The following is a 26589-nucleotide window of genomic DNA, read 5'->3' as shown; positions in this document are numbered from 1 at the left end:
GGAAGGGGGCCGGTGAATAAAGTTACTAGCCCCTTCCTTTTCTGAATGTACACAGTGAGTGATCGGTACCAATCACTTACTGTGTTCATTCATAATTAAAGCATAGTAAACCGTGTTTATGAATGTTTGTGAATGAACAGAAAGCCGCTCAGCACAGAGCACTTTCCATTCATTCACTGTCCAGTGCAGCTGAGCCTGCAGAGAAAGTGACTGGGGAATCTCTGTCCTCAGTCCCTTACTCTGTCTCAAAAGTGAGACATCAGGGTCTTAGACCCCTGATATTTCACCAAAGCCCCCCAGCAGGGCTCCTAAAAAAAATGTAAAAAAAATATTGTAAAAAAAAAAAGAATACAGATAGAAAAAAAAACAAAAAAAAACTACTGACACATATTTTAATACATTTTAAAATCTTTGCTTTATGCTTGTTTATAAGAGTGTGTGTGTATATATATATATATATATATATATATATATATACATATATATATACATACATACATACATATATATATATATATATCTAAGCTCTAACGAGCAGGGCCCTCTGATTCCTCCTGTATTGAATTGTATTGTAACTGTTGGCGCTATATAAATCCTGTATAATATGAATATATATATATCACACACACGCGCATGTGTTTTGAGCTTTTGGGGTGCACCCCCTAAAGAACATAAAGAACCCTGTACTTGGCCAAGAAATCATAGCGCAACATTGGTTATTGCCCAAACCCCTATTACATTTCTTTGGATTGATAAGGTGACTGCAATCCTACATGTAGACAACTTATCCTATACCCGCAGACGCTGCTCTCGCAAAATGAGAAGTTAGTTAAAGGGGTTGTAAACCCTCGTGTTTTTTCACCTTAATGCATCCTAGGCTTTAAGGTGAAAAAACATCTGGCAGTGACCGGCCCCCCAGCCCCCCCGTTTTACTTACCTGAGCCCCGTATTTCTGTAGTCAGAGACGCTCTCTCCCTCTCTACACGGGGTCCCAGCTCTTGATTAGATTGATAGCAGCGCAGCCATTGGCTCCTGCTGCTGTCAATCAAATCCAATGATGCGAGCGATGGGGGGCGGGGCCGAGATCGGCATTCATGTCTATGGACGCAAATGCTGGACTTAGGAGCACGCCAGCAAGGTAACCCCCTGGGAGATCGCTTCTCCTAGGGGGTTATCTGATGTGGGGAGGAGCTGTGAGAGCCGCTGGGGGACCCCAGAAGACGAGGTCCGGGGCCACTCTGTGCAAAACGAGCTGCACAGTGGAGGTAACTATGATATGTTTGTTATTTTTTTTAAAAACTAACCCTTACAATCACTTTAATGCCTTAATGAACCCACCTTGGCACCCCCTGCTGTAGTTATGCACAGACTCTTTGGAGATCATAGTCCTCAGGATAGACAGTTGAACTTTACCTCCCTATACCCATTATTCATTTCCACTGCTATAAATGATTGATACAACAATAGGTACACAGACCATGGTTATTTCCCAACCATATATACATTTTTTATTGTATTTTTCATTCACACCTACAATACTATTTTCATGTAATTACTAAAATTCTGGACTTCTTAGTTATGTCGGAAAATTTTGCAAGATACATTTGTAATCAGTGGATTGTAGGCCACCTTTCTCCTTTACTGTTCTGTTTTGTTCTGTTTTGTACTTACTGTTCTTTTTTCTGTTAAACAAAACGAAAAAAAGAGAACTTTGTTCTGAAATATCAATATCATGATGAAAAAGTCTTCCTGTAAGACTTATAAAATATTTACACTTTACAAGAAATATCATCTGAGCTTTGATTATACACATCAAGTGTTGGCTTAAAAGAGAAGTATGTTTTTTATTTTTTCCTGAATTATACTTACCTAGAAGTCCCCCGGCGCCTCTACACTGAGAACCGAGCCACCGAACACCGCTGATTACTCAGTTCTCAGGGCTCCATGAGCAGAAAGCTGCTGACTGTCAATCACAGCTCTCTGCTCTGCCCCCTCCTCACTCATTGGGAGCGCTGGGCTGTGGAGGGGGCGGGGGCTCGCTGAGAGGCTGAGCCGGGTGTCGGTCCAGGGATCTGGCGAATCTTCTGTGAGGACAGCAGAGAGTGGACTTCAGCCTACAGGAGTGCAAAACATAACTGCACGCCTGTGATCCATAGGAGAAGTACGGCCAAACAAGCTTTGGTTGTACGTCTCCTTTAACCACTTCAGCCCCAGAAGGATTTGCCCCCTTAATGACCAGGGCAATTTTTGCGATACAGCACTGTGTCACTTTAACTGACAATTGCGCGGTCGTGTGATTTTGAACCCAAACAAAATATATGTCCTTTTTTTTTCCCAAATAGAGCTTTCCTTTGGTGGTATTTGATCACCTCTGCGGTCTTTATTTTTTGCGCTATAAACAAAAAAATACCGACAATTTTGAAAAAAAAAAAAAAATGCTTTTACTTTCTGCTATAATACATATTAAAACAAATATATAAAAAAAAAACGAATTTATTCATCAGCTTAGGCCGATATATATTCTTCTACATATTTTTTGGTAAAAAAAACCCAAAAAAACGCAATAGGCGTGTATTGATTGGTTTGCGCAAAAGTTATTGCGTCTACAAACTATGGGAAAAATTTAGGGACTTTAATTTTTTTTTATCGTTTTTACTGGTAATGGCGGCAATCCGCCATTTTTAGTGGGACTGCGATATTGTGGCAGACAAATCTGACCCCAAATGATACTTTTTGGGGACCAGTTACATTATTTCATTGATCAGCGCTATAAAAATGCACTGATCAATGTAAAAATGACACTGGGAGGTAAGGGTTTTACGCTAGGGGCGATCAAGGGGTTAAGTGTGTTCCCTCAGCGTGTTCTAAATGTAGGGGGGGTGGGCTTACTGAAACAAGACAGAGATCACTGGGAACAGTAGATCCCTGTCATGTCACTAGGCAGAATGGGGAAATGCCTTGCTTACAAAGGCAGTTCCCCATTCTGCCTCTCCTCGCCGCAATCGTGGGCACCTGGCGGACATCGAGTCCGCAGTACCCCAGCGGGAGCGCACCCGCTATCCTGCTTTTACGGACTGAAGAGCCGACCTGCCGCAGTATATCTGCGTGAGCAGTTCAGCAAGTGGTTATGGTGGTATCATAAACTCAGACCTTTCATTTTAAAGTGGTTGTAAACCTCAGTCATGATATTTCAGCAAAGCACATATATCTGTAGTGTTTACTTATCTCTCTCCAAAGCTCTAAGTGTCATTTCTCTCTGGTGCTTTGTTCCCGTGTTATCAGCATGAGTCACTTCTGACAAGTTTTCCTGACACATGAGATAAATTTGTGTCGGGGAGGGAGATAAGCAGGGAGCTTGTCTATTCACAATACATTTCTTCTATGTGGAGGGGGATATGTTCCTTTCCTCCAATCAGCTCTCACACACTGTAACTGCAGTCTCTCTGCCCCCTCCTCTGTGCTCCTAACAGATGAAGAAGGATTTTAACACAATTATGCCCTTTTAAAGAGGTGTAGGGAAGAGAAGACTGCAGATATATAACACCAATGTAGGGGGATTTGTTTAATCTCTGTGTATCATCTGAAGACTGTTCACTACACTGGGTATATGTGAGGGTTTACAACCACTTTAACTACCATATTATAAATATATAGTGTAAATGAAGCTTTAAAGCTTTATACTGTTATGTTGGCTATGAACTGGGAACGACACTAGCTTAAACTGAACTTACGCTTTAATAATGTATCTTTAAAAAAAAACAAAAAAAACAATGTCACCTTAGATGCAGTGCTGATCTACGTTCCACTGTCTATACCTTTTGTCTACTGCTACTGCATACATTCTACTGCCTGAATCTATCTGGAACATTTGAAGGTGGTGGTGGTGGGGATGTGAGTTTTGGATGGATGTTGGAGAGTTAAACTAAAAAACAAAAAAAATAATTTGGCATGTAGTTAGATGCAAGTGAGTTTCCATGGCTGCACATACAATTATGAGGGTCTTCCAGACTTACTGATTGATTTCTCATTTATTTATATTATGTTCCCCTGATCACCATCATACACTATATAATCAAAAGTATTGGGAGGCTTGCCTTTACACGCACATGAACTTTAATGGCATCCCAGTCTTAGTCCATAGGCTTCAATATTGAGTTGGCCCACCCTTTGCAGCTATAACAGCTTTAACTCTTCTGGGAAGGCTGTCCACAATGCTTAGAAGGGTGTCTATGTGAGGCCAGGCACTGATGTGGATGAGAAAGCCTGGCTCGCAGTCTCCGCTATAATTCATCCCAAAGGTGTTCTATCGGGTTGAGGTCAGGACCAGGCCAGTCAAGTTCCTTCACCCCAAACTTGCTCATTCATGTCTTTGTGGACTGGTCCAAATCATTTGGTGGCGAGGGGATTATGGCGTGAGGTTGCTTTTCAGTGGTTATAGACTCAGTCCCTTAGTTCAGCATACCAAGACATTTTGGACAATTTCATGCTCCCAACTTTGTGGGAACAATTTGGGGATGGCCCCATCCTATTCCAACATGACTGCGCACCAGTGCACAAACTCTCTTTTTAAAAATGCTTCTTGCCTGTCTGTCATGCTGTTTCTCTGGTTCTACTACATTCTGAGTCACTAACCTAAAACACGTATACAAATTGGGACTTCTAGCTTAATGCTTGATTCAATGGTGCCAGAGAGAATCAGGCAACTAGCATTTTACAAAGAAGGTCCATAATGGCATACTCCACACCTCTCTTAGTACAGGTATCCTTCAATGACATGGGATAAAATCATGTGTTTGGGGGGTAAAGAAATCCAGAATGATAACCAAATGATGAAATTCAATAAAAACTTTTTTTTTAATTGTTAATGTTCACATGGTTGTTACTTGTATGAGTAGTATCGTACCATGGAAACAAAACAGTTCAGGCTTCACAAAAATACTGTATATTCTGCTAGTTTTAACTAAGCCAAAAAATTTGCTTGAAATGGGGGTGGTTCTAAAGTCCATAGTGTCTCACCAATTAAAAAAAACTGTTTGAGAAGATACCTTGTCATGCAGTATATGTCACACAACCATGGTTCTTTGTCAATTGTGATTAGTTAAGACCCTTGTTATTATACATTGCGATTGATAGGAATCTCGTTACTATACACTGTGACTGGTTAAGACTTGTTAGACATATATCTTCCAAGGTATATGAAAGGAGCGAAGCAGAAATCATCCTTAGACTGGCCGTACATTATACAATTTTCTTGTACAATTTTCCTTTAGATTTACCAAAACCATATAATATGAGGTCAAACCTAACCACTGTCAATTTATATGCAATCAGGCAGGCCTTTGCACTACATATAAAAAACAAACACAAGAGGGTGCCTCCATCTAGGTGTAGCGATTTAATTAAAAAGGCTTAAAAAAAACAATTAAAATGCACTCACTAGATAAAAGTAGATCAAGGCTTGTCATAGACCCATATAGACCTTCATAGGATCATTGTGAGGCCACAGAGCTCAGCAGACAAGTGGCTGGTTGAAGCAGAGTTCTTGAAGGAAGTGCACCTGTCAGGCTTCAGGCTGGAACATAAGTATCAGGAGCTTCCAGAAGTGGCAAGATGGCTGCGGCTCCAAAACAGCACCTCTCACGGCTGGGTGAAGACATGAAGTGGAGGGGATGTGGCTACATGTTTCAAGGCAGAAAGGAGGGCCCCTTTATCAAACCATAGGAAACTTGACAAGCCTTGATCTACTTTTATCTAGTGAGTGCATTTTAATTGTTTTTTATGCCTTTTTAATTAAATCACTACACCTAGATGGAGGCGCCCTATTGTGTTTGTTTTTTATGCATTAGGATCTCCAGACCTAATTTGAGAGGAGCTGCACCCGTTTTACCTGGTGTTCCCTACCACTCTCCTGGCCCTTTTATGTGCCCCATTCAATGACGGTTGGGTTCCAGTCAGCGCAATAACTTATTCTTTTTTCTTTGCACTACATAGTTGAAGGTAAATCTAAAGGAAATTGAATAAGAAAATTGGATAATGTATGGCCAGCCTAAAGCCTCATACACACTACTAGTTTTTAGGGTTGAAAAAAAAAAAAAATGACAGTACATAGTTGAAGGTAAATCTAAAGGAAATTGAATAATAAAATTATATAATGTATGGCCAGCCTAAAGCCTCATACACATGCCTAGTTATTTGGGTTGAAAAAAAAAAAAAAAAGACAGCTTAGGTCAGAGCCGCTGTACTAATAATCTGATGTTAGTACAGCGATCTCCCCATTGGCTGAGAGCAGCGGCAGGGAGCCGGTCGGCAGACCTTTTCCAGTCATAACCCTTCGGCAGAAGCCGGTTGAATAGGTACCGTACACAGGGGCTGATGCCGCCTGACATGTAGCCCATTACTAGGCTTTAGTTTCAAGTCAGGGCCCAGCGCTCTTGTGTTTCCCCATCACTCCAACATATTTGGTACTTTCAGGTATGGGTAAAACAAGTGGCACTCCCCCTGCCTCCAAAACGAAGCACTCAATGCTTAACCGCTTGCCGACTGGCTCACGATGATATACGTCGGCAGAAGGGCACGTACAGGCATATTAACGTACCTGTACGTTGCCCTTTAAGAAGCGGCTTGCAGGCGCCCGCCGCGATCTCACGGAGAGGAAGAATAGGGAAATGCTGATGTAAACAAGCATTTCACCGTTCTGCCTAGTGACAGGACTCTGATCACAGCTCCCTGTAATTGGGAGCGGTGATCAGTGTCCTGTCACACAAAGCCCATCCCTCCCACAGTTAGAATCACTCCCTAGGACACACTTAACCCCTACAGTGCCCCCTAGTGGATAACCCCTTCACTGCCAGTCACATTTACACAGTAATCAATGCATTTTTAATCGCACTGATCGCTGTATAAATGTGCATGGTCCCAAAAAAGCGCCAAAAGTGTCCGATCTGTCCGCCATAATTTCGCAGTCACGATAGAAATCGCTAATCGTAAAAAAAACATTAATAAAAATGCCATAAAACTATCCCCTATTTTGTAGACGCTATAACTTTTGCGCAAACCAAACACTTATTGTGATTTTTTATATAAAAAATATGTAGAAGAATATATATTGGCCTAAACTGAGGAAAAAAATATTTTTTTATATATTTTTGGGGGTTATTATAGCAAAAAGTAAAAAATAATGCGTTTTTTTCAAAATTGTCGCTAATTTTTTGTTTATAGCGCAAAAAAGAAAAACCGCAGAGGTGATCAAATACCACCAAAAGAAAGCTCTATTTGTGGGGAAAAAGGGACGTCAATTTTGTTTGGGAGCCACGTTGCACAACCGCACATTTGTCAGTTAAAATGACACAGTGCCGAATCGCAAATAGTGCTCTGGTCTTTGGCCAGCCAAATGGTCCGGGGCTGAAGTGGTTAAGTAGCCAAATGCCAGACTTGATTGCTTTCCCTGTAAGGATTAGAAGGAGGAGGCTGAGCTCTGAACACATTTCAACTTTCAGAATGTTTGTACTTGTGGGGGAAACCCAGGGTGCTTCAGTAATATATCAGGTAGACAGGGGAATGGAGTGAAGGCAAGTACAGTTCCTCTGCCTTTTATGGGCTTAGTATAGACTAGCATTTAAACTGACTGGTTGTTCCAAAGTTACATAGCACAGAGTTAGCTAAAGCACTGGTTTCAAGCAAAACAGAACACTGCAAAAAAAAAAAAACGGAGAAACTTACAGCTTTATTGTCTCGACTTGACCGGAAGGCCTGTGGTATAAAGGAGTCACTTTCAATAGCTTCAAATTCCTTCACACGCTGTGCTTGTTCTATAAGTATAGCCTGGTCTGAAAGGTAAAGACATTTACAGATGCCATATTAATAGAGAGTGGTTATAGATGAAATATTAGTTTTGAGATAAAATAGACATTAAAGCAAACCTGTAGTGACTTGCAGTGTAAAAAAATGCTAGCTGGACCATACTGCAGGCGCCTTAAATATAAAGCACCTATGGATTTTTTGCTATTTGGGGTGTTCCTTTTCCCTAGGAGGTTGGCACTTTTCACCTTTCACTGCAGGTTATTGAGGCTACCCATCATATTCAGCAGCCAATACCGAGGACTAGAAGAAGGGCCAAAATAATTGCTATGTAGGTAAAGTTAGTAGGCCCTGAGTTTTTGGGATTCCTAAGGTGTTCTGGAAGGAGACTGAAGAAACCTTGTGGTCCAGCCTGTGCATACGGGAGACATGGAAAGTAAACACTATTTACACGCATCAGCAAATTAAGAACAAACAAGATGAAAAAGACTGTCAAAGGAGACCTTTCTTAAGTGCCCTCAAAACAGATTTTTCAGTAATTGAGTATGCTAGTAGGATAAAAAGCCCATCAGCTTCAAGCATGTTGGGGACTCTAGGGGCAAGATTTCTATGCTAAAGTTCCTGGCTTGTTGTCCCCCCCCCCCCAAAGAAGTTTCACTCAAACAGGTGGTCAACTAACTGAAACCTAGCATCTTTTGAGTCAATTCACTGGTATCCATTCAGTATCTAATATGAAAATACATCTTTAGGCTGCAATTACCCTTTAAATGTTAGACTCAAAATTGAAAGATCAGGAGACTTGGACTTCCCATCAATCCGAAGAAACAGAAAACAATTTGTCAAAATGCTGAGGGCAAAATCAAGGCTCTAATCTAGCTGCCTGCCCATAATTTATCATTAACCATTAGCTATATTTGTATGCAGTATTCATAATGAACCAACAGATAAGAAGTGACATCCAGAAAGAAATTGCAAAGGGCGGGGACAGGGATGAAAATAAATAAATATATGGCTAAATGTTTCTAAGAGTTATGTCGATGACATTAACGTGGTTGGAATGGACTGCAAGGAAGTGAAATCCATTAGTGACTGATACCTTTTGACAAACACATTATTGGTAGATAAAATGACTTCCATATGATGTTTGTCAGATGTCAGTAGAAAGGACATATATATTTCATAGGAAAATCAAAAATAATGGATTGAGAAGGCTAGAAAGCAACAGAAATCAATGCTCACTTTGTAAAAGTCCTTGCTGAAAAATGAAAATGAAAAGACATTCCAATAATGGTTGATGTCTTGCACGGAAATCAGACTGGCTTGTTTGCTGAATATTCAAAGCAGGCTTCAAATACAGCTTTAATTTCTCATGTTAAGCTACTTCTCTTGGTCACTTTATCTAATCTACCGGATCATTCAGAAACACATTAAGATGCTAGGGTATGAGAATGTGTATTTTGCCAATGAAAAGAAACTTAGTTGTTCATATTTAGCCTATACTAGACAAATGGCGGGGAACTTCTAGTTTATTTTGGTAACGTTTGATGTTAATGTTCCCCACCACATACCAATAAAACATGAACTGTCATTAAAGCAAACCAGTCATAAGCCTAATACAGCAGTTTTAAACTTGCCATTCTCGTCATATGCAGAATTCAGTAAGTAAAAAGGTGATCTCAGCACTAGGAAAAGCAATGTTTACACCTGCTGTTAATATTTCTTTTGTCACACATACAATATATATGGACCATAGAGTATAATGGTTCACCTACAGAATGTCTCTGGAGGCATACCATTAAACTCTTTGGCTGCTACATTTGTGGTATATTACAGTGAAAGCATTGATGGAAGGATGTAAACTTTGCCTGGCCTTGTGCGGGTCACATCACTGACATCTAGGACATCTGTGATAGTGAACCTATATTTTAAGGAAAAACTTTAATGTACATGTAGAATATATATTCTGTTCACTTCCAGAGACAAGTCTTGTAACAAACTTATACAACACCCACACTTTTTTTGTGTAAAAACATTACATATACTGTACATGTATACATACAGCACTTTAGTTTCCTCATACAGTTTTGAACATGTATACAGTATTAAATCTAATAATCTAAAAATACCTACATAATCACAAGCGACAATTATTGAAGTTAGGCTATATTTTATTCATTTAAGAACTGACAAGCGTATTACAATGGATACCTTCTAGCTTGCCCTGCAGTGTTGGGGCCCTGGTTTTAAATTAAAAGGGTCCTTTGACATTAGGCACTTGTTAATGAATGGCCTATTACACAGTAATGTAAAATGTGCGGGATCTATATAAACTGATGATGTAATATACAGGTGATGACAAAAGGCAACAACTACTATAAGACCAGCATTAAAGCCAGCCAACTAGGTTTTTCAGATGAAGGTCGGCAATCGTAGACCTAGGTAATTTTACCACGATACACTTCCCTTAAATGTGCAGAAAACTTTGATTTACCTAAAAAAGGACTAATGTTCTGCCTTGGCACATAATAACAAACATACCCAGTGGAACGCAGCAACACTAAACTATGGATAAATCTACGGTAATGTGTTCCACCGGATTATATTTGAGAAAAAGTGCAGCTAATTCAAAATGCAACATACCAACTAACAACTTTCAGAGGCATGAGACAGGATGGCTTTCAAATAATAATTATTATCATAGTCATTTTTTGCTCTGCCAAGAGACTAAAAAGAAAAAAAAAAAAAAGCTAAAAAGCAATCATACACAATCACCACTAGGTGGCAATCTTTTCCAAGATAACATTTCATCAAAAGGCTTCTATTCTACCTTGAATTCATATTTTCTCACAAGCATATACTGCAATGTATGCTAAATGGGATGAAGGTTACTGTTTTTTTTTTTCAACTTTCTGAACACTTAAAAATCGCTCATTGCTACTCTATTTTATTTTAGGCTTTTTTAAATACTGTAAAATATATTAATATAAACAGGGTATAGCACTTACGGAGGAGGACAAACCTAAAATCCAAGTCACTTACCTATGGTATGGGGCTACAAAAATCTGATGGGTGAGGTGAAGGGTCTCATGTGTCTGGTACAGGAAAATCATTTAAATAAATAGGCAGCACACCAAATACTAAAAGTAAAAAAAAAAAACGGAACCTCAAACATTTTAACAATTGGGGTTCTATATATGGTGTGCTGACTATTTAAATAAGCTATAATAAGGGGCCTTGCATCCCCAGTAGAGAAAAAGGTCATGGAGCTGGGTGGATTGGACTGTAACATTACAGGAAACTATCACAAAGGAAATCTAAAAGCAGATGCCGCCATGTTAGCTGCCTGTCTTGTTGATCATCTAACTTAAAAACTTTTTAAATTCCCTGACCCAGAAGTACAGTCAGTACTTGTGATCTGCAAGACTTTTTGCCAGTGATCTAAGAAATGTTGAAGCCAAAGGATGAGTAAGACAGCCAGGCAACTAGCATTTTCATAGATATGTCAGCAGAGGCAGCCTTTACCATGAAAGGTTTCCCTTAGGAAAGTCAGCACCATACACAAGGCACAGTGAGCCACCTTTCAGCTGTGCAAAAAGGTGAGTAACCTTTTGTAGTCCTGGTTCTAATATTGAAAGCTCTAGACACACTTGCATGTTTCTGAGAAACTCAAGCATTATAGAAAATGATTGCTGCGGGTGGTTTCCTCTGTGTTCATGCAGAAAAACATTTTTATTACAGGTTACATTAAAAAGCTTACCTTTTAATCTTTACCTTACAAGCACACCCTGGATGCTGATCTAAAGGAATCATAGTTTGTAGTGCTATTCTTATCATATATATGATTTACTAGCACATAGACCGGCTAAGATAAGATCATTGACTTTAGAAGGACTTCAGCTATTAAACAGCTTAGGAGACTGACACTGAATATGATACGAATGCTCCATGCTTGTATATTGTCGCAATTGCTGCCTAATGTATTAAAAAAAAAAAAGAATAATTTATTCATTAAAAATTATTAGTTTATGGCTCATTTATTGTTAGGAATGTCCCTTCTGTTTCCCCTCCATATTGTCAAGTCAGTACTTTTTCTTTAGAGGAGTTAATTACTATAATTTATTCCCCATCAGGCCTTTTACTATCCAGCCCAGGCATTGTTAGCCCACATTTGAGTGCAATACACTATGCTACTATTGAGCCAATGCTGCCACTTGTTGTGACAAGCTCTGTACACCACTTTGCAACTACCGCTTTCTTGTCATGGGTGCCTATTAGCTCCTATCCATGCTCTACCCCCTCACCCCACCCAAATGTCAGGCTTAAAATTTCTAAAATATGCTCACTAGTTATCGAAGGTTTAACCAAATCTCCCCATATTCTAGAAGCCAGCTCCAACAAGACAGGCACCAGCAACAATGTGGCATTATTCTGACATAAGCAGTTCCTAAATGCCAACCAACTAGTTAGCACTGGGAAATGGTACTTGGCATAATTCACAAAACACAAAGCGCAGGAGAAGTTGGGTTCTACTTTCAGGCAATGTGCACCAATCATTTATCTGACAAGTAGGTAAGTTTTTCAATTAATGATTACAATTATGCCTGGTCACTGTAGAGTGCAGCAGTTATATACAGTAGTAAATATTATACCACTTCTGAGAGTGAGGTCACTGACCCAAGACCTGCATCCCCCAGTCTAGTGATGCCTATGGGGAAGACATCCTAAACACTAGAGGTTTTTTTATTCTGTCCTGTCATGTTTTAACCAATCTGCTCTGCACCACCCTTCTCACACACTAAACCCTGTTAAATACACAACAGTACAGTTTTCCCCTCAATCCCTTTTGCGCATTGCATCTTCAAACCAGCTCCATCTCTACCCACCCACAGCATATTTCATACATGCAAACTGTTTTTCTAGTAGGCCTTGTCCCAATGTATCTAAACTTTCCCCCATAATCATGCAAGAGCTTCACAGTATGATGCAGAGATACTGAGTCTAAATTTTCCTTGCAGAAAAAAGTTCCTACTGCAATGCAGGGAAACACAACAAGTGTAAGCCAGCAGATTGACATGCACCAAGTTTTTTTCATTTGAAATAAATGTTTTTCGAAGTATACACAGATTTTTAAAATATAGGTATCATGCAAAAAAGAAAAAAAGGAAAGGGAGGAGCAAAGCAGGATTAAAAAAAAGGGAGATACCTTTAAATCCAGGGGCAGTAACCATACAAAGTAAATACATAGTAGGAACTGCTTTATGTATATAGCAGCAAGGTATGGTCTTGTAGTAGGGAAAGTGGAGCGAACCTGAAGGGTTGAGATAGCTCTGGACTATGTAAGTTGGTACTTTATGGAGTAGCAGACATTGCTTTAGCGTACCATTTCATACAGTGATAGGACGATAGCAAGGATCATTTTTTAAAGGCTGTGAGAGTGGATTCCATACAGGCCTCCCAACTGTTTACAAACCGTTTAGTGGAAGTATAGTTCTGTCCAGCTTTTCTTTGTATAATAGGATTCTCAAATCTTTTTTGATATCCATGATGATACTCATTTCTTGAGGATGGCGCGAGCTACCAGCAAGCAAACATAAATCCACTTCAAGCTCCCTTGTGGTTTGTTGGTATGGCTAAAAGCAGGTGTAGTCACCAAGTTTTAGGCGCTCTTATTTACCAAACCAAAGGAAGTAGAGTTTAAGAACACGTGGATTTCATAATGTATTGGAATGGCATTATTTAAGCAGTTTACTGTGGGTCACAGCACAAAGAGGACCTTACCATTGTGAGGATACTCCTTCATAGTACATGGGCATACATTAGGATGATGTGCGTGTATGTTTTCATTCACTATTTTAAATAAACAGGTCAGCTTTTCATAGTATCAGAATCTAAGTTTTCCCTAAGAAAAGGGACCAGAAGGTGTCTGATTTTACCTTTGATATCCTTCCTATGATGCTAAGCTTTGCCCCCAGCTCTAACCATCCTACAATCCAGTGCAAGCACATTAGCAGCTCATTCTGCACTTGTATTGATGACAATGGGTGATTAACATTTCCAAGTCTGAAGGAGTGAGTGGTGGTCTCACGGAGTATGTCAGAGGGCCAATGAAGGTTTTCCAATGACAGCTCGGTTAACACATGTCCGGCCGCGGTTTCAGCGTGATTTTTAAAAGGAGTCCAGTGCGGGTTTGTTCACTGGTTCAGGTGCGATTCAGGTGCAAATTTTTACTTAAAATCATACCTGAAATGGACTGAAAAATGCACAGGGTTCTTTTTAAAAATGTTCCATGTGCGGCCTGCAGATATGTGAATCGGCTCCATAGAAAGGGCTGCCGGATGACATGTCATGCAAATTGGATGCGGTTTAAAAACGCATCCAATTCGCATATATATTAACACAGCCTAAAGCTTGTTTAACCACTTCAGCCCCGGAAGGATTTGCCCCCTTAATGACCAGGCCATTGTTTGCGATACAGCACTGCGTCACTTTAACTGACAATTGCGCAGTCGTGCGACGCTATACCCAAACAAAATTGATCTCCTTTTTTTCCACAAGTGGAGCTCTCTTTTGGTGGTATTTGATCACCTCTGCAGTTCTTATTTTTTGCGCTATAAACAAAGAGCGACAAATTAAAAAAAAAAAAAAAAAATCATTTTTTACTTTTTGCTATAATACACATCCTAAAAATTTTTTAAAAAACTAATTTATTCATCAGTTTAGGCTGATATATATTCTTCAACATATTTTTGTTAAAAAAAAAAACGCAATAGGTGTATATTAATTAGTTTGCGCAAAACTTATCACGTCTACAAACTATGGGATAAATTTAGGGACTTTTTTTTATTATTGTTTTTACTAGTAATGGCGGCAATCTCTGATTTTTAGTGGGACTGCGACATTGCGGTGGACAAATCTGACCCCAAATGACACTTTTTGGGGACCAGTGACATTATTACATTCATCAGTTATAATGCTTTCAGTACTATACTTAAAGTAGAACTATAGGCAAAACTTTTTTCTTCATTTTACATATAATAAGAGAGGGTTATATAACCCGTCAGATTTTTTTTCTCTCCATCTGTGCCCCATGGAGGAGCTTTCCCTTTACTTGGGGGAGCTTTCCCTTTTCCCTCTACTTTACCTGTCCCATAGCCAAACAGGAAGTAAGAGGAAATCCCTGCGAATAAAGGGAATTCCTTGTGGACCCCCAGGTCACCAGAACTAGTGTCCCCATTGGAGGATTTCCCTGTACTGTATTACTATTCTGCGGACAACCCATAATTTGGGATTTTCTTTTACTTTCACTTTCAATGAATACTGGTAAACAGGACAAATAGAGAGGGTGAATCTCCCTAAGGTTCATATCTCTGCGTGTTTGCGGGCCGCATGTGCATGGGCACAGCAGCCCATGGATTTCAATGGGCTGCCATGCCTGCGTTGTCACAAAAAAAAGTTGCATGTACCTTTTCAAAAACGCGGCCACAGGGAAATCTTATGGTCTTTTTGACCATACAATTTCCCTGCGGTTCCCGCACTGCAATTTTACATGTGTGGGGGTGTCATCCAGAATGAATGATAGCCCCACGCATTTTCGCAGAGCAGTGATTTTTCACTGCGGGTATCAATGAGATTCCCGTACCCGCAGCCACACGCAGAAGTATGGACATAGGGTAACAGAGGTACAGACAGCAATAAAATCTGACAGGTGTTCTAATCCCTCTCCACTCTATTCAAAAGTAAAAAAGGTTTTGCCTTTAGTTATACTTTGAAGTGTTTGTAAAGTCACTAAAGTGACTTTACCTGTATTTAATGTAGATATCCAGCCATTACCAAAACTGGATGTGTTAGAAATGAAAAAGCTAAACACCATTTGACACCTCAGCTGTGCGGTCACATGATCCCCCTGTCCTGTACGGCCTCGATCTACGGAGAGAAGTGGGAGGGGCTGAGATTCACAGCAGAGGGGAATCTCCACCACTCCTGTTTCTCTCCGTAGATCGAGGCCGGCCAGCACAGGGGGATCACGTGAATGCACAGCTGAGGTGTCAGAAACGGTATTTAGCCTTTTCATTTTTAATACATACAGTTTTTGGAATGGCTGGATATCTGCATTAAATACATTGAAATATGCTGCATTATGCAGCGGAATAGAGGGTGGAGGGGCTGGGAGGAAACACTCATGCTGACAGGGAGGGCAGGGGGAGAGACTGTCAGAGGAGAGAGCATGATGGGGCACGTAAACTGACCACGGTAGTCAAGGCTCAGCAGCCATGATTATCATGGTCAGCAGAGGAAGGGGGACTCAGGTTTATTACCAGTTAGGAAGAGAAGAATTACACAGCACAATCACTGTGCCTTAAAGGGCACAAAAAGGGCCCAATGAAAGAGTCTACATATACTGTATTTTAGTAAAGGAAGTAGTAGGTACCTTGTAGAGCTGGTTTTAAAATGGATTTTTACTTTTAAAACTGTAACAAGGCTGACAGATTTGCGTCTACCAATAGTTCTCATTATAAAAAGATTTATAGAAAATCTGTTGATTCCCCCATCCACACTAATAGTATGGATTGAGGAATCTCCACTGCCAGCTATACCACCTAGTATTTTCTCCACCCGCCTTAATTGATTTTAAAATCTACTTTTGTCAAGCAGAGTGGTGTTTACAGGACCACCGATGGCTTCAGTTTTGGCTGATTCAGCAGGAATCTGAGAAAATATGAGCTGTCTAGGGGGGAAATTTAGGCTACATGTAAATCCTTTTTTGGAGCAGAGCTTTAAACTGCCACTCTTCCCACAAATTGATCAATAAAAAAAGACTGCAAATCTTTACCACACTGACCTGATAAAAAAAAAAAAAAAAACAACAGGGAAAAGGAGGCCACTGGCGGCCCAACAAACCAGGAAAAAACAAGTCACACTGGCAGCAGCATGCACATAGACTAATTAACATTGTATAGATGGAATAGTTGTCTGCATGTCATCTCCAGACACCCCATAACTACACAGAAGCTGTCACCCTGCAGGCCACACCACATTTGTCATGGAGATACACTGTTCCCTCTATCCTCAGCACACACAAAAGATATGTAATTCAATGCTCAATTTACCCTTGTCTCGTAGGAGATTTTTTCCCTGCTAATTGATAGAAATTAAGCCATTAATCAAGGCACTAGCCATCATTCAAACCAGGGAAGATGAATACAAACTTTCATAATAACCACCTTCCCCATTTTAGTGTTCATTAGCATTAATTTTTAATGCAATTATGCTATTCTTTTACGCTGAGCTCATAAATTACTGCTCTTTTGTTGCTGGCTGGCCTTGTAAAAATCTAAAGTAATGCTTGATGCTGTGATCTTAAAGGCAATTACTGGGCCTTCTCTCTGCTCTCTCTGTATCCCCAATAACCTCCGTACTCCAGGCAAGGAGAGTGACTGACGTGCGTGCATGCCTTAACATGCACGGTACATGGCAACGATATTATTGACAGCTGAGATTGATTTTTTACAGTCTATAATTATCCACAATGTGTCCATAACACTAAATAGTCAGTTTAAAATTTGTATCTCCACATTGATGATGGCTACAGCTAAAGCTAAAAATAAATAAATAAATTCAAAAGAAAATGTTTTTCTCCACAAGCTTATGAAAACTGTGGAATTTGTAGATGTAGGGATTCATTTATTAAAGGAGTAAAAGCTGTATATCTGGGAAGTTAATGTTTACTTTAAAAATTGATTACATTTATACTTTGGGAATCACAGTGACTTAAGCTGGATACACACTATACAACTTTTGTTGTTCGATTTCCTTCAGCTTTACCTTCAACTATGTAGTGCAAGGGCTTGCCTGATTGCATACAAATTGAAAGTGTTTAGGTTTGACCTGATATTATATGGTTTTGGTAAATCTAAAAGGAAAAATCTAAAGAAAATTGTATAGTGTATATCCAGCTTTAGTGGTTAGCAGCACGAAGGTAACGGTTTTTAAATCCCGGTCAGGACACTGATAGCATAAAGATTGCATATTCTATGGCTTCAAGAATCTGCTACCTGTGTCTAATGCAATTGCAAGAACGTACAGTGATATATAGATATAAGTATGGATAGATAATATTAAAAACAAAATATGTATACTTTGAAAGTCGAGATACGCCATAAATGTTTAAATTCAATGATATATAGAATTTTTTTTGGCCTGTATTTATTTTTCTTTTATTTATTTTCAATGACAACAATTACAATACTGGCATAGTACTAACATGACAACGTAATCTTTAATTTTTCTTATTGTATGCACTGAACATTCAATAAAAAAACTTTGTTTAAAAAAAAAAGATTGCATATTCTCCCTGTGGGTTTAATCTGGGAATTTGGGCTTTTTCCACACTCCAAAGACATGCTGGTAGGGTAATTAGATTTAGTATGTGTATGTATGCATGTGAAATAGAGACCTTAGACTGTAAGCTTTATGAGGGCAGGGACTGATGTAAACACACAATATGTAAAGCATTGTGCAAATTCTTACAGCTATATAAACACCATAAATAAATAACGATATGAATGTTAGTATATAAGGGGAATCTGTGTTCACTTTCAATGCCCAGTCATTTTCTAACAAGAATACAGTTTTATTTTTTTCCTTTGCACATGATTAGGTATTCAAAGTGAACATCTGTTGGCCTTTTTCACTAGCTTGACCATGCCTTGACTCTTTTGGTAAATCAACCCCATCATCAGAAGAGACATTTTCCTGCATACAGCTGACTTCTGGGTTCCTGCAAATACATTTCAGCAGCTAAATAATGCATTTTGGAAAAGTATTTACTACCTATCGTGTTTCCTTATACTTCAGCAGGCTATTCTTTGTGCTCAGTGGGCATTATTTAAATGTAACATTCTGCCACATCAAAGCTATGGACACTTGGTGGATCCGTTCATAAAAAGAGATAACCTTTAGGCAAACATGAGTCAAACTTTAACCCAGCTTATTCAAAGTTTTGAAAAGAAGTGAACTAAATAATCAGATCTGGCCAGTTCACCTGGTTCCTCAGATATCCAGCTCCTGCAGCTGGAAGTTATTCATATAGTGAGGGTATAACTAACACCACTAAGGCCTCATGCACACTGGACGTTTTTTTTACGTTTTTACAGCAGCTGTTTTTGGCTGTAGATGTTTTTTTCTACAGTCATTAAACTCGCCATCATGTTATCCTATGTGTCCATGCACACATAGGCTGTTATCAGCAGTTTTGGACAGTGGCGTTTTTGAGCAGTAAAAAAACCCCACAAAACTAGTGGGTTTTGAGAGACGTTTTTCAGCTGTAAAAACACTCTAACGCTGATAAACGCCGATAAACGCTCAAAAACGTTGCTCACCAGCGTTTAACGTTTTTGATCCATTGAAAAAAACAAAAAAAAAAATGCTAAAACGCTAACGAGGAAAAATGCTAAAAAAACGCTATTGCAAAAACGTTGAAAAAGAGTTCAAAGCAAAGCTACTGGCATTTTTATAACATTATTATAATGTCCAGTGTGCATGAGGCCTAAAATACAGCTTCCTGTAAGTTTGTTTACCATCGTAAACGTCATGACCATATTTCCATATTCATCCAGGTTTTCTGGTACTGTGTTGACATTCAGGCAATGCCAGTGAACTGTCATTTGGAGAGCACCAGCGGGAGAGGATTGTTATGGCGCAGGTGAACCCTCATCTTGATTCCTGTTGGATCTACTGCCAAAGTGATTAATGGATTTACATTGAGACAAATTGCTTTTTTTTTCTTTCCTAAGGTGTGGGTATTTTTATTTACCATTATTTTTTTTTTTTTGTGACTGTGTATCAAGGGATATTATGTATCCCTTACTCATTCCCATGGTTTTTACCACCCCTCCATGCCTGAACCTAGGCATGCAGCCACTCAGGACCGTACACACAACACTGCACCAGCAAAAATTGAAGCGCATGTTGCCTTCGGCAGGTGTTATCACCACTGAACGCGACCAATGCAAGTCAATGGGGCCACGTTACTCACGTAGTAAATAAAAACAGCCACATCTTAAAAATGTACTTTATGTATAAAAAAAAAAAAAATGCAGATGGACATTTTATATTTATTTTTATTAGGGCTCTTCCAAAGGTGTGGGTATTCCTATCCGCTACTTAAAGAATAACTCTAGCTTTTCACACAATTTAGTTTGCTAACCCAATTTAGTTTGCTAACCCAAACCCTATGTCCCTCACTAACCTGTGAGGCCTCTGGATGTGTGGTATAAACTGTATGTAGCTACAGCTAAATAAAGCATACAAAGCTGTGTTCCGGGTGCGAGTGAAGACCTCCTGTCTCATACCCAGAACACAGGAGAGTCTACAGCTGCAATGCTCAGCCAGAGGGAGCGATGTATTCTATCAATGAATATAAAGCTTCCTCTGATTGAGTCAGAGGTGTGACATCATCAGCCCGCCTCTCTGACTCAGCCAATCAGAGGAAGCGTTGTATTCATTGATAGAATACATCACTCCCTCTGAATGGCTGAGGGTCAGTGCTGTAGACTCTCCTGTGTTCCGGGTATAAGACAGGAAGTCCCTGCTCGCATCAAGAACACAGTGTGGTATGCTGTATGTAGCCGCAGCTAAATACAATTTATACCGCACATCCAGTGGCCTCACGGGTTAGTGAGGGACGTAGTTCCATTTGGGCCACCTTGGCCCAAAAGAACTATGTAAATTGTGTGCAAAGCTGGAGTTCTTCTTTAATTTTTTTTGTAAATGAATTACAAGGGGTAATTACATGGTGATAATTCACATGTTGGGACCTAAGGCAGCCCATAGACGGTGCAAATTTCTTTCCTGCAACCAAGGGATGCAGAAAGAAAATTGCACGATCCCACCATCAACACGGACAGTGTTGACAGGGGAATCCCTCCTGCCAATTGTCTTCTCCCGGTGGGGGAAGCTGTCCCTGCCAGGTGAAGACAGATTGGTTGTCCCCAAGTTGATCGATCAACTTGGTACATTCAGCCTGCCCATTAATGGTGAACTGGACAAGATTCGAACCGTGTATGGCCGGCCTAAGAGTATTGAAGTTGTTTCATATTTATAAGCTCTTGAGCTGAGTTTTGTTAGCCACATGGCCTTGATAACAGAATAAAGAGTCAGTTCTTCTGATAGAAGCTGTGGTTTTCAGATAAACTCTGATAGCGCTGACAACATCCTGCAAATAACAGCACTTTTTTTGGGATGCTTAGGAGCAGGGTAAAAAGAGAAAAGGACTATGTCTTCATTAATATGGAAGGTAACAATCCAGCCCCCATCTTAGACAGCATAGTCCAAGCAAACAATACTAAGGGTCTTTTTTCTCAAGTTTATACACAATTAATGTCCGCACTGCTTCTTAAATTTCCGAGTCCGTGCAGACAAAAGTGACAGACGGATATTGATGTGGCCTTAGAGGATATATGGGACCAAATAATAGAAAATGTGCAGCTTGTTTCGATATCTCCAACCCACAGAGTGACCCAACTTTTTATTATACATAGGGCGTATCGTACTCCGGAGCTGTTGTATAGGGTAGGTAGGAAAGAAAATCCTGAATGCAAGATGTTCTAAATCCCCTGGTTCCATAATACATTTATTTTGTAGATGTCCAAAGTTACATCGTTGCTGGCAGGATGTGATAAACTCTATATATGATACTATGCTAGTTCCAGACCCTGTCCCATGTCTCCTTGGGTATATAAATTGCAACAATTTGGAATACGATGAGGCAGTGGCCATTATGAGAATGCTGTTTTTGGGGCACAAGTTAATAGCCTTTCTATGGGTTTCACCCTCGGGAACTGGGTTTGGGAAATGGACAAATATGTACTGTTTGAGAAATATACCTATGCTCAATGTAATGCTTCTAGGAAGTTTGAAAAAATCTGGAGAAAATTAATAGGTGTGTCTCCTATTCTAATCTAAGCTGATAAACTTTCGTTCCCACTTTTTTTTTTTCCTCTGTCTATCTCTCCCTTGGACATGTCTGTCACCTATAGGAAAACTTTTTTTTTATATTAAACATTAAATAATATAGTGTAGCAGTTGCTCTGGGATATCTTCTGGAAAATCAGATGACAATGAAATAAAAGTACCGATGACGTCAATGTTTTATCTGCTAAATAGATTTTTGGATTTGTTTTCTTTGTATTTGTCACAAAAAATCCCAAAAGAAAATCTGATTAAAAAAAAAGAAAAAAAAAGGGGAATATAGATACCACCTTAAGTAGAAGATAGGTGTAGCGGTTGCTCTGGGATATCTTCTGGAAAATCAGATGACAATGAAATAAAAGTACCGATGACATCAATTTTTTATCGGCTAAATAGATTTTTGGATTTGTTTTCTTTGTATTTGTCACAAAAAATCCCAAAAGAAAATCTGATTAAAAAAATAAAAAGATGGAAGGTAGATACCACCAAAAGTAGAAGGTAGGTATTGGGTATAAGGCTACTCTGTCTGTGTGAAGGATCAGTAATGGCTCCTTACAAGAGAGAATCACCAGCTCAGAGACACATCTGACAGACATGAAAGCCACTACGAAGGCCACTTTGGAAACTAGATCAAAAGAGAGTTCCCTGACTGGTTCACAGGGTGGTTTCTGCAGGGTAGAGGGAACCAAATTAAAATCCCTGGAAAGCACAGGGTACTGTAAAAGTGATTGAATCCGAGAAACACCATGAATAAAGTGTTTTTTTTACAGAGCAATGGAATGAAACAAAATAGACTAGGATGACACCTGTTCCTTATAGGGTACTTAAGACCAAATGCTGGTCAAGTCCCCATTGCAGGAAGACCAGAATTCAAGGCACTGAGAAATCTCTGGAATTAAAGTGCATGTACTCAGGCAAAGGAGGACTTCCAGATACAATAGTACATTTTTCTGGAAGTGGGTTTTCTGGCAATGTAGAAATGACGCAGGTCAGATATATCCCGTCCATATCATGGCATTCCTGGGGGCCGCCACATACAAGTACTAGGCTTGATTGGCTTATAGGAACAGACTGCTATAGGTGACACTACACTAAGCTATATACCCTGTTAACTTGTACAGAGGTGACCATTACAGTATACTGTTTTTTGACACAATTGGTTGATATTTGTGATACACGAGATACAATGTCCGGTACATAATCAGTCCAAATAGTGAAAATTGGCCACTCACCTTAGGACCATGACCCCCTGAACCAACAGGACGGTAAAACAAGCATTCCCATGAAGGGATCTAATAGTCTCCCAATTGTCTGAGTGGATCCGAGACAGCCAATTTCTCCGTAGGATTGTGGATATCGATATAAATGTAAATAGAAAGAATCCAGTGCTCTCTGTTATATAATCACTGCAGTGAATGTGCAGCCATTGCACTTCTTCAAGTCTATTTAAGTGCGGGAGATTAGCGTGACTCCGTATCCACTGAAGAAGTCCTGCCATGGACGCGTACGAGGGAAGGAGCCATGCATGACATCACTCGTGGCTATCTTACTGGATTTGATGTGTATACACAAATAGCTCAATTGTGCACTTGTGACAAGTGTCAGAATTGTAAGAGCTTTTACATTTATTGAACAAATGATTATATAACAGAGAGCACTAGATTCTTTCTATTTGCTTTTATATAGAATTCTACAATCCTACGGAGGAATTGGCTGTCTAGCATCCACTCAAACCATTGGAACACTATTAGATCCCTTCATGGTAATGCAAGGGTCATGGTCCGAAGGTGAGCGGCCATCTGATTGTATGGTGGAGGTGCTGCACATTATATGACACCTGCCTGCTCAATCTAGAGTCAACGCTTTGCACCATCTGGATCTTTTTTTTAACTTTTTATGGAAATTTATTTGGACTTTCTCTTATATATTTTATAAGATTTATGTCTTTTTAATATATGATTTCTTGTACTGTACTATTTTCATTTATTAGCTTATTTGAACTTATAAGATTTATGTTTTTTTAATATATGAATATTTCTTGTACTGCACTATTTTCATTTATTAGCTTATTTGAACTGTGTTGTGTAATTGGCCTTGAGTGTTGAGCTGCAATTATTAGTATTTGTTCAGGATTGTTAGCCCTGATTATTTTTAGTTTATATTCAAACAGTGAAAAAGCCATGAAAAAAAGCGGTAGAGCCTTCAAAAAATGTTATAGGTAGTCAGGAAATTAGATGCATAATTTATGTCCCTACAAAGCCTGAAGTTGCTCTTCGGCTATTGGTCTTCTCTATGTGGTCAGGCTGTTAAAAAAAAAAAAAAAAGTCTTACACATGTCGTATCACTACACAGGGAAGGAGTAGCAGAATGTGTTTTGGGGTTTAATTCTAAGTATGTCCATGTTGTCTGTTAGAAATATCTTATTAATGTATACCTTTGTGGAAAAAATACAATTCTTATTCCGCATTTTCAAAAAACTTGTGGCAAAAAACAAAGTCTTTAAAAAATTCACCATGCCTCTTAGAAAATACATTGCAGTGTTTGCATTCCAAAATGTGGGCATGTTGTGGGTGTTTCCACTGTACTGGTACTCATGGGGCTCCAAAAATGTGTTATGTAGTCAGAAAATTAGTCATTTAGGCCCCTGGAACACCTGAAGGTGCTACTTGGATTTGGGCACCTCTCTAAAAGCTAAATTGTGAAAAAATTTCATGCATGTGGTATCGCCCTATAGTAGAGTGTGTTTTGGGGTGTAAATTATGCTCCTTGAAAGCCCAAAGGTGCTCCTTGGATTTTAGGCCTGTCTATGTGGCTAGGCAGTGAAAATGTCTCACACATGTGTTATCCCCATACTTGGAAGGCGTAGCAGAATGTGCTTTGGTGTGTAATTGTAAGTATGCCTATGCTGTGTATGAGAATTAACTTGATAAAACAAAACATTTGTGGGGGGTATTTTTTTACTACCTCAAGAAATAAGATAGGCAGTCAGTACATGAGAACTGATACATTTTCAAAAAAAAAAAAAAAAAAATATATATATATACATATATATATATAAAAATAATTTGAAAAAAAAAAAATATATATACTGAATTATATCAGGTAAAATAAGTATTGAACACATCACCGTCACAATTTATACACACAAAGAAACCAAAAGCAAATAAGTTCAGAAATTTTATGTGTAATAAAATAGAATGACACAGAGAAAAAGTATTGAATACATGAAGAAAGGGAGGTGCAAAAATGCATGGAACGCCAAGACACCAGCTGAAATCTATCAATAATTACAAAGCAATTCTGCCCCTTGTCAGTGCAAAATAATATTCAGCTGGTTCAGTCTCAGCTGATCACCTATAAAAATGTGTCTCATTACCACGGTGTCACACAAAAAACATCTCATAATGGGTAAAAGCTCTCTCAAGACCTCCACAACCTTATTGTTGCAAAACATACGGATGGCATTGGTTACAGAAAGATTTCTAAACGTCTAGATGTTCCAGTGAGCACTGTTGTGGCCATAATCCGGAAGTGGAAAGAACATAATTTCACCATAAACTGGCTATGACCAGGTGCTCCTCGCAAGATTTCTGACAGAAAAGAATTATCAGAAGAGTTGTCTAGTCCAAGAGCCAAGGAACACTTGTGCTTCAGAAAGACCTGGAATTAGCAGGTACAATTATTTCAAAGAAAACAATAAGTAATGCACAAAACCGCATGGCCTGTATGCATGCTCACCACGCAAGGCTCCATTGCTGCATAAAAATCATGTTGAAGTTCGTTTAAAGTTTGCTGCACAACATTTAGACAATGATCCCAAACACAAAACCAAGGAAACTCTCAGTTTCAAAGAAAGAAAATAAAGGTGCTAGAATGGCCCAGCCAATCACCTGACTTGAATCCAATAGAACAGGGGCGTCAAACTGACGGCCCTCCAGCTGTTGCTGAATTACAATTCCCATCATGCCTCCACCTGTGGGAGTCATGGTTGTAACTGTCAGCTTTTAAATGCCTCATGGAACTTGTAGTTCCGCAATAGCTGGAGGGCCGCCAGTTTGACACCTGTGCAATAGAAGATCTATGGAAATAAGTAAAGATCAGAGTTCACAAAAGAGGCCCACGGACCCTTCAAGATTTGAAGACTGTGTGGAGGAATGGGCGAAAATCACACCTGAGCAATGCATGAGACTAGTTTCTCCATACAGTAGGCATCTTGAAAGCTGTCATTACCAACATATTTTGTACAAAGTAATAAATAAATTTTAGTTAGCGTGTTCAATACGTTTTCCCTGTGTCATTCCATTTTATTACACATAACTTCATTACTGAACTCATTTGTTTTGGTTTCTTTGTACAGATGGATTGCATGGGTTGTTACCGACATGCGGTGAAAATTTCATGTCAATAGCATCTTTAGAAATATATTTATCAAGAAAAATGGTGACGTGTTTAGTACTTATTTTACCTGCTGTATATACATACAAACCATAGTTTGTACAACGTATAACTTTCACATTGACTAAATATTCTACACTGCTTTTGGTTAATTTTTACCAAAGAAATTCAGAAGAATACATTTTGGCCTAAATGTATGAAGAAAGACTTTATTTTCAAATTTTTACAAAAGAAACTAAGAAAAACAGTATTTTATTTTTAAAATTGTTGGTCTTTTTTCCTTTATATAGCAAAAAAAAACAAAAAAAAAAACAAAAAAAAAAAAACGTGGTGATTGAATACCACCAAAAAAAAAAGCTCTCTGTGATAAAACATTCATTTAGGTACACTGTCACATGAGTAATTGTCATGTAATGTGTGACAGCACTG

At 39.1% G+C, this 26589-nt stretch overlaps 1 protein-coding gene across 2 annotated transcripts in view; it reads right to left on the bottom strand.

Moving 5' to 3' along the window:
• RSRC1 (arginine and serine rich coiled-coil 1) overlaps positions 1-26589 on the bottom strand; it is a 531608-nt gene that overhangs the window by 19342 nt on the left and 485677 nt on the right. For both annotated transcript variants that reach the window (XM_073626091.1, XM_073626090.1), the window contains exon 8: positions 7720-7826. In XM_073626091.1, the coding sequence (XP_073482192.1) occupies positions 7720-7826 (107 nt within the window). The remainder of the gene's footprint in view (positions 1-7719; positions 7827-26589) is intronic.

The sequence above is a fragment of the Aquarana catesbeiana genome, linkage group LG04, assembly GCF_042186555.1.
Source record: "Aquarana catesbeiana isolate 2022-GZ linkage group LG04, ASM4218655v1, whole genome shotgun sequence".
Lineage (NCBI taxonomy): Eukaryota > Metazoa > Chordata > Amphibia > Anura > Ranidae > Aquarana > Aquarana catesbeiana.
This window is presented reverse-complemented; position numbering and strand designations above follow the sequence as displayed.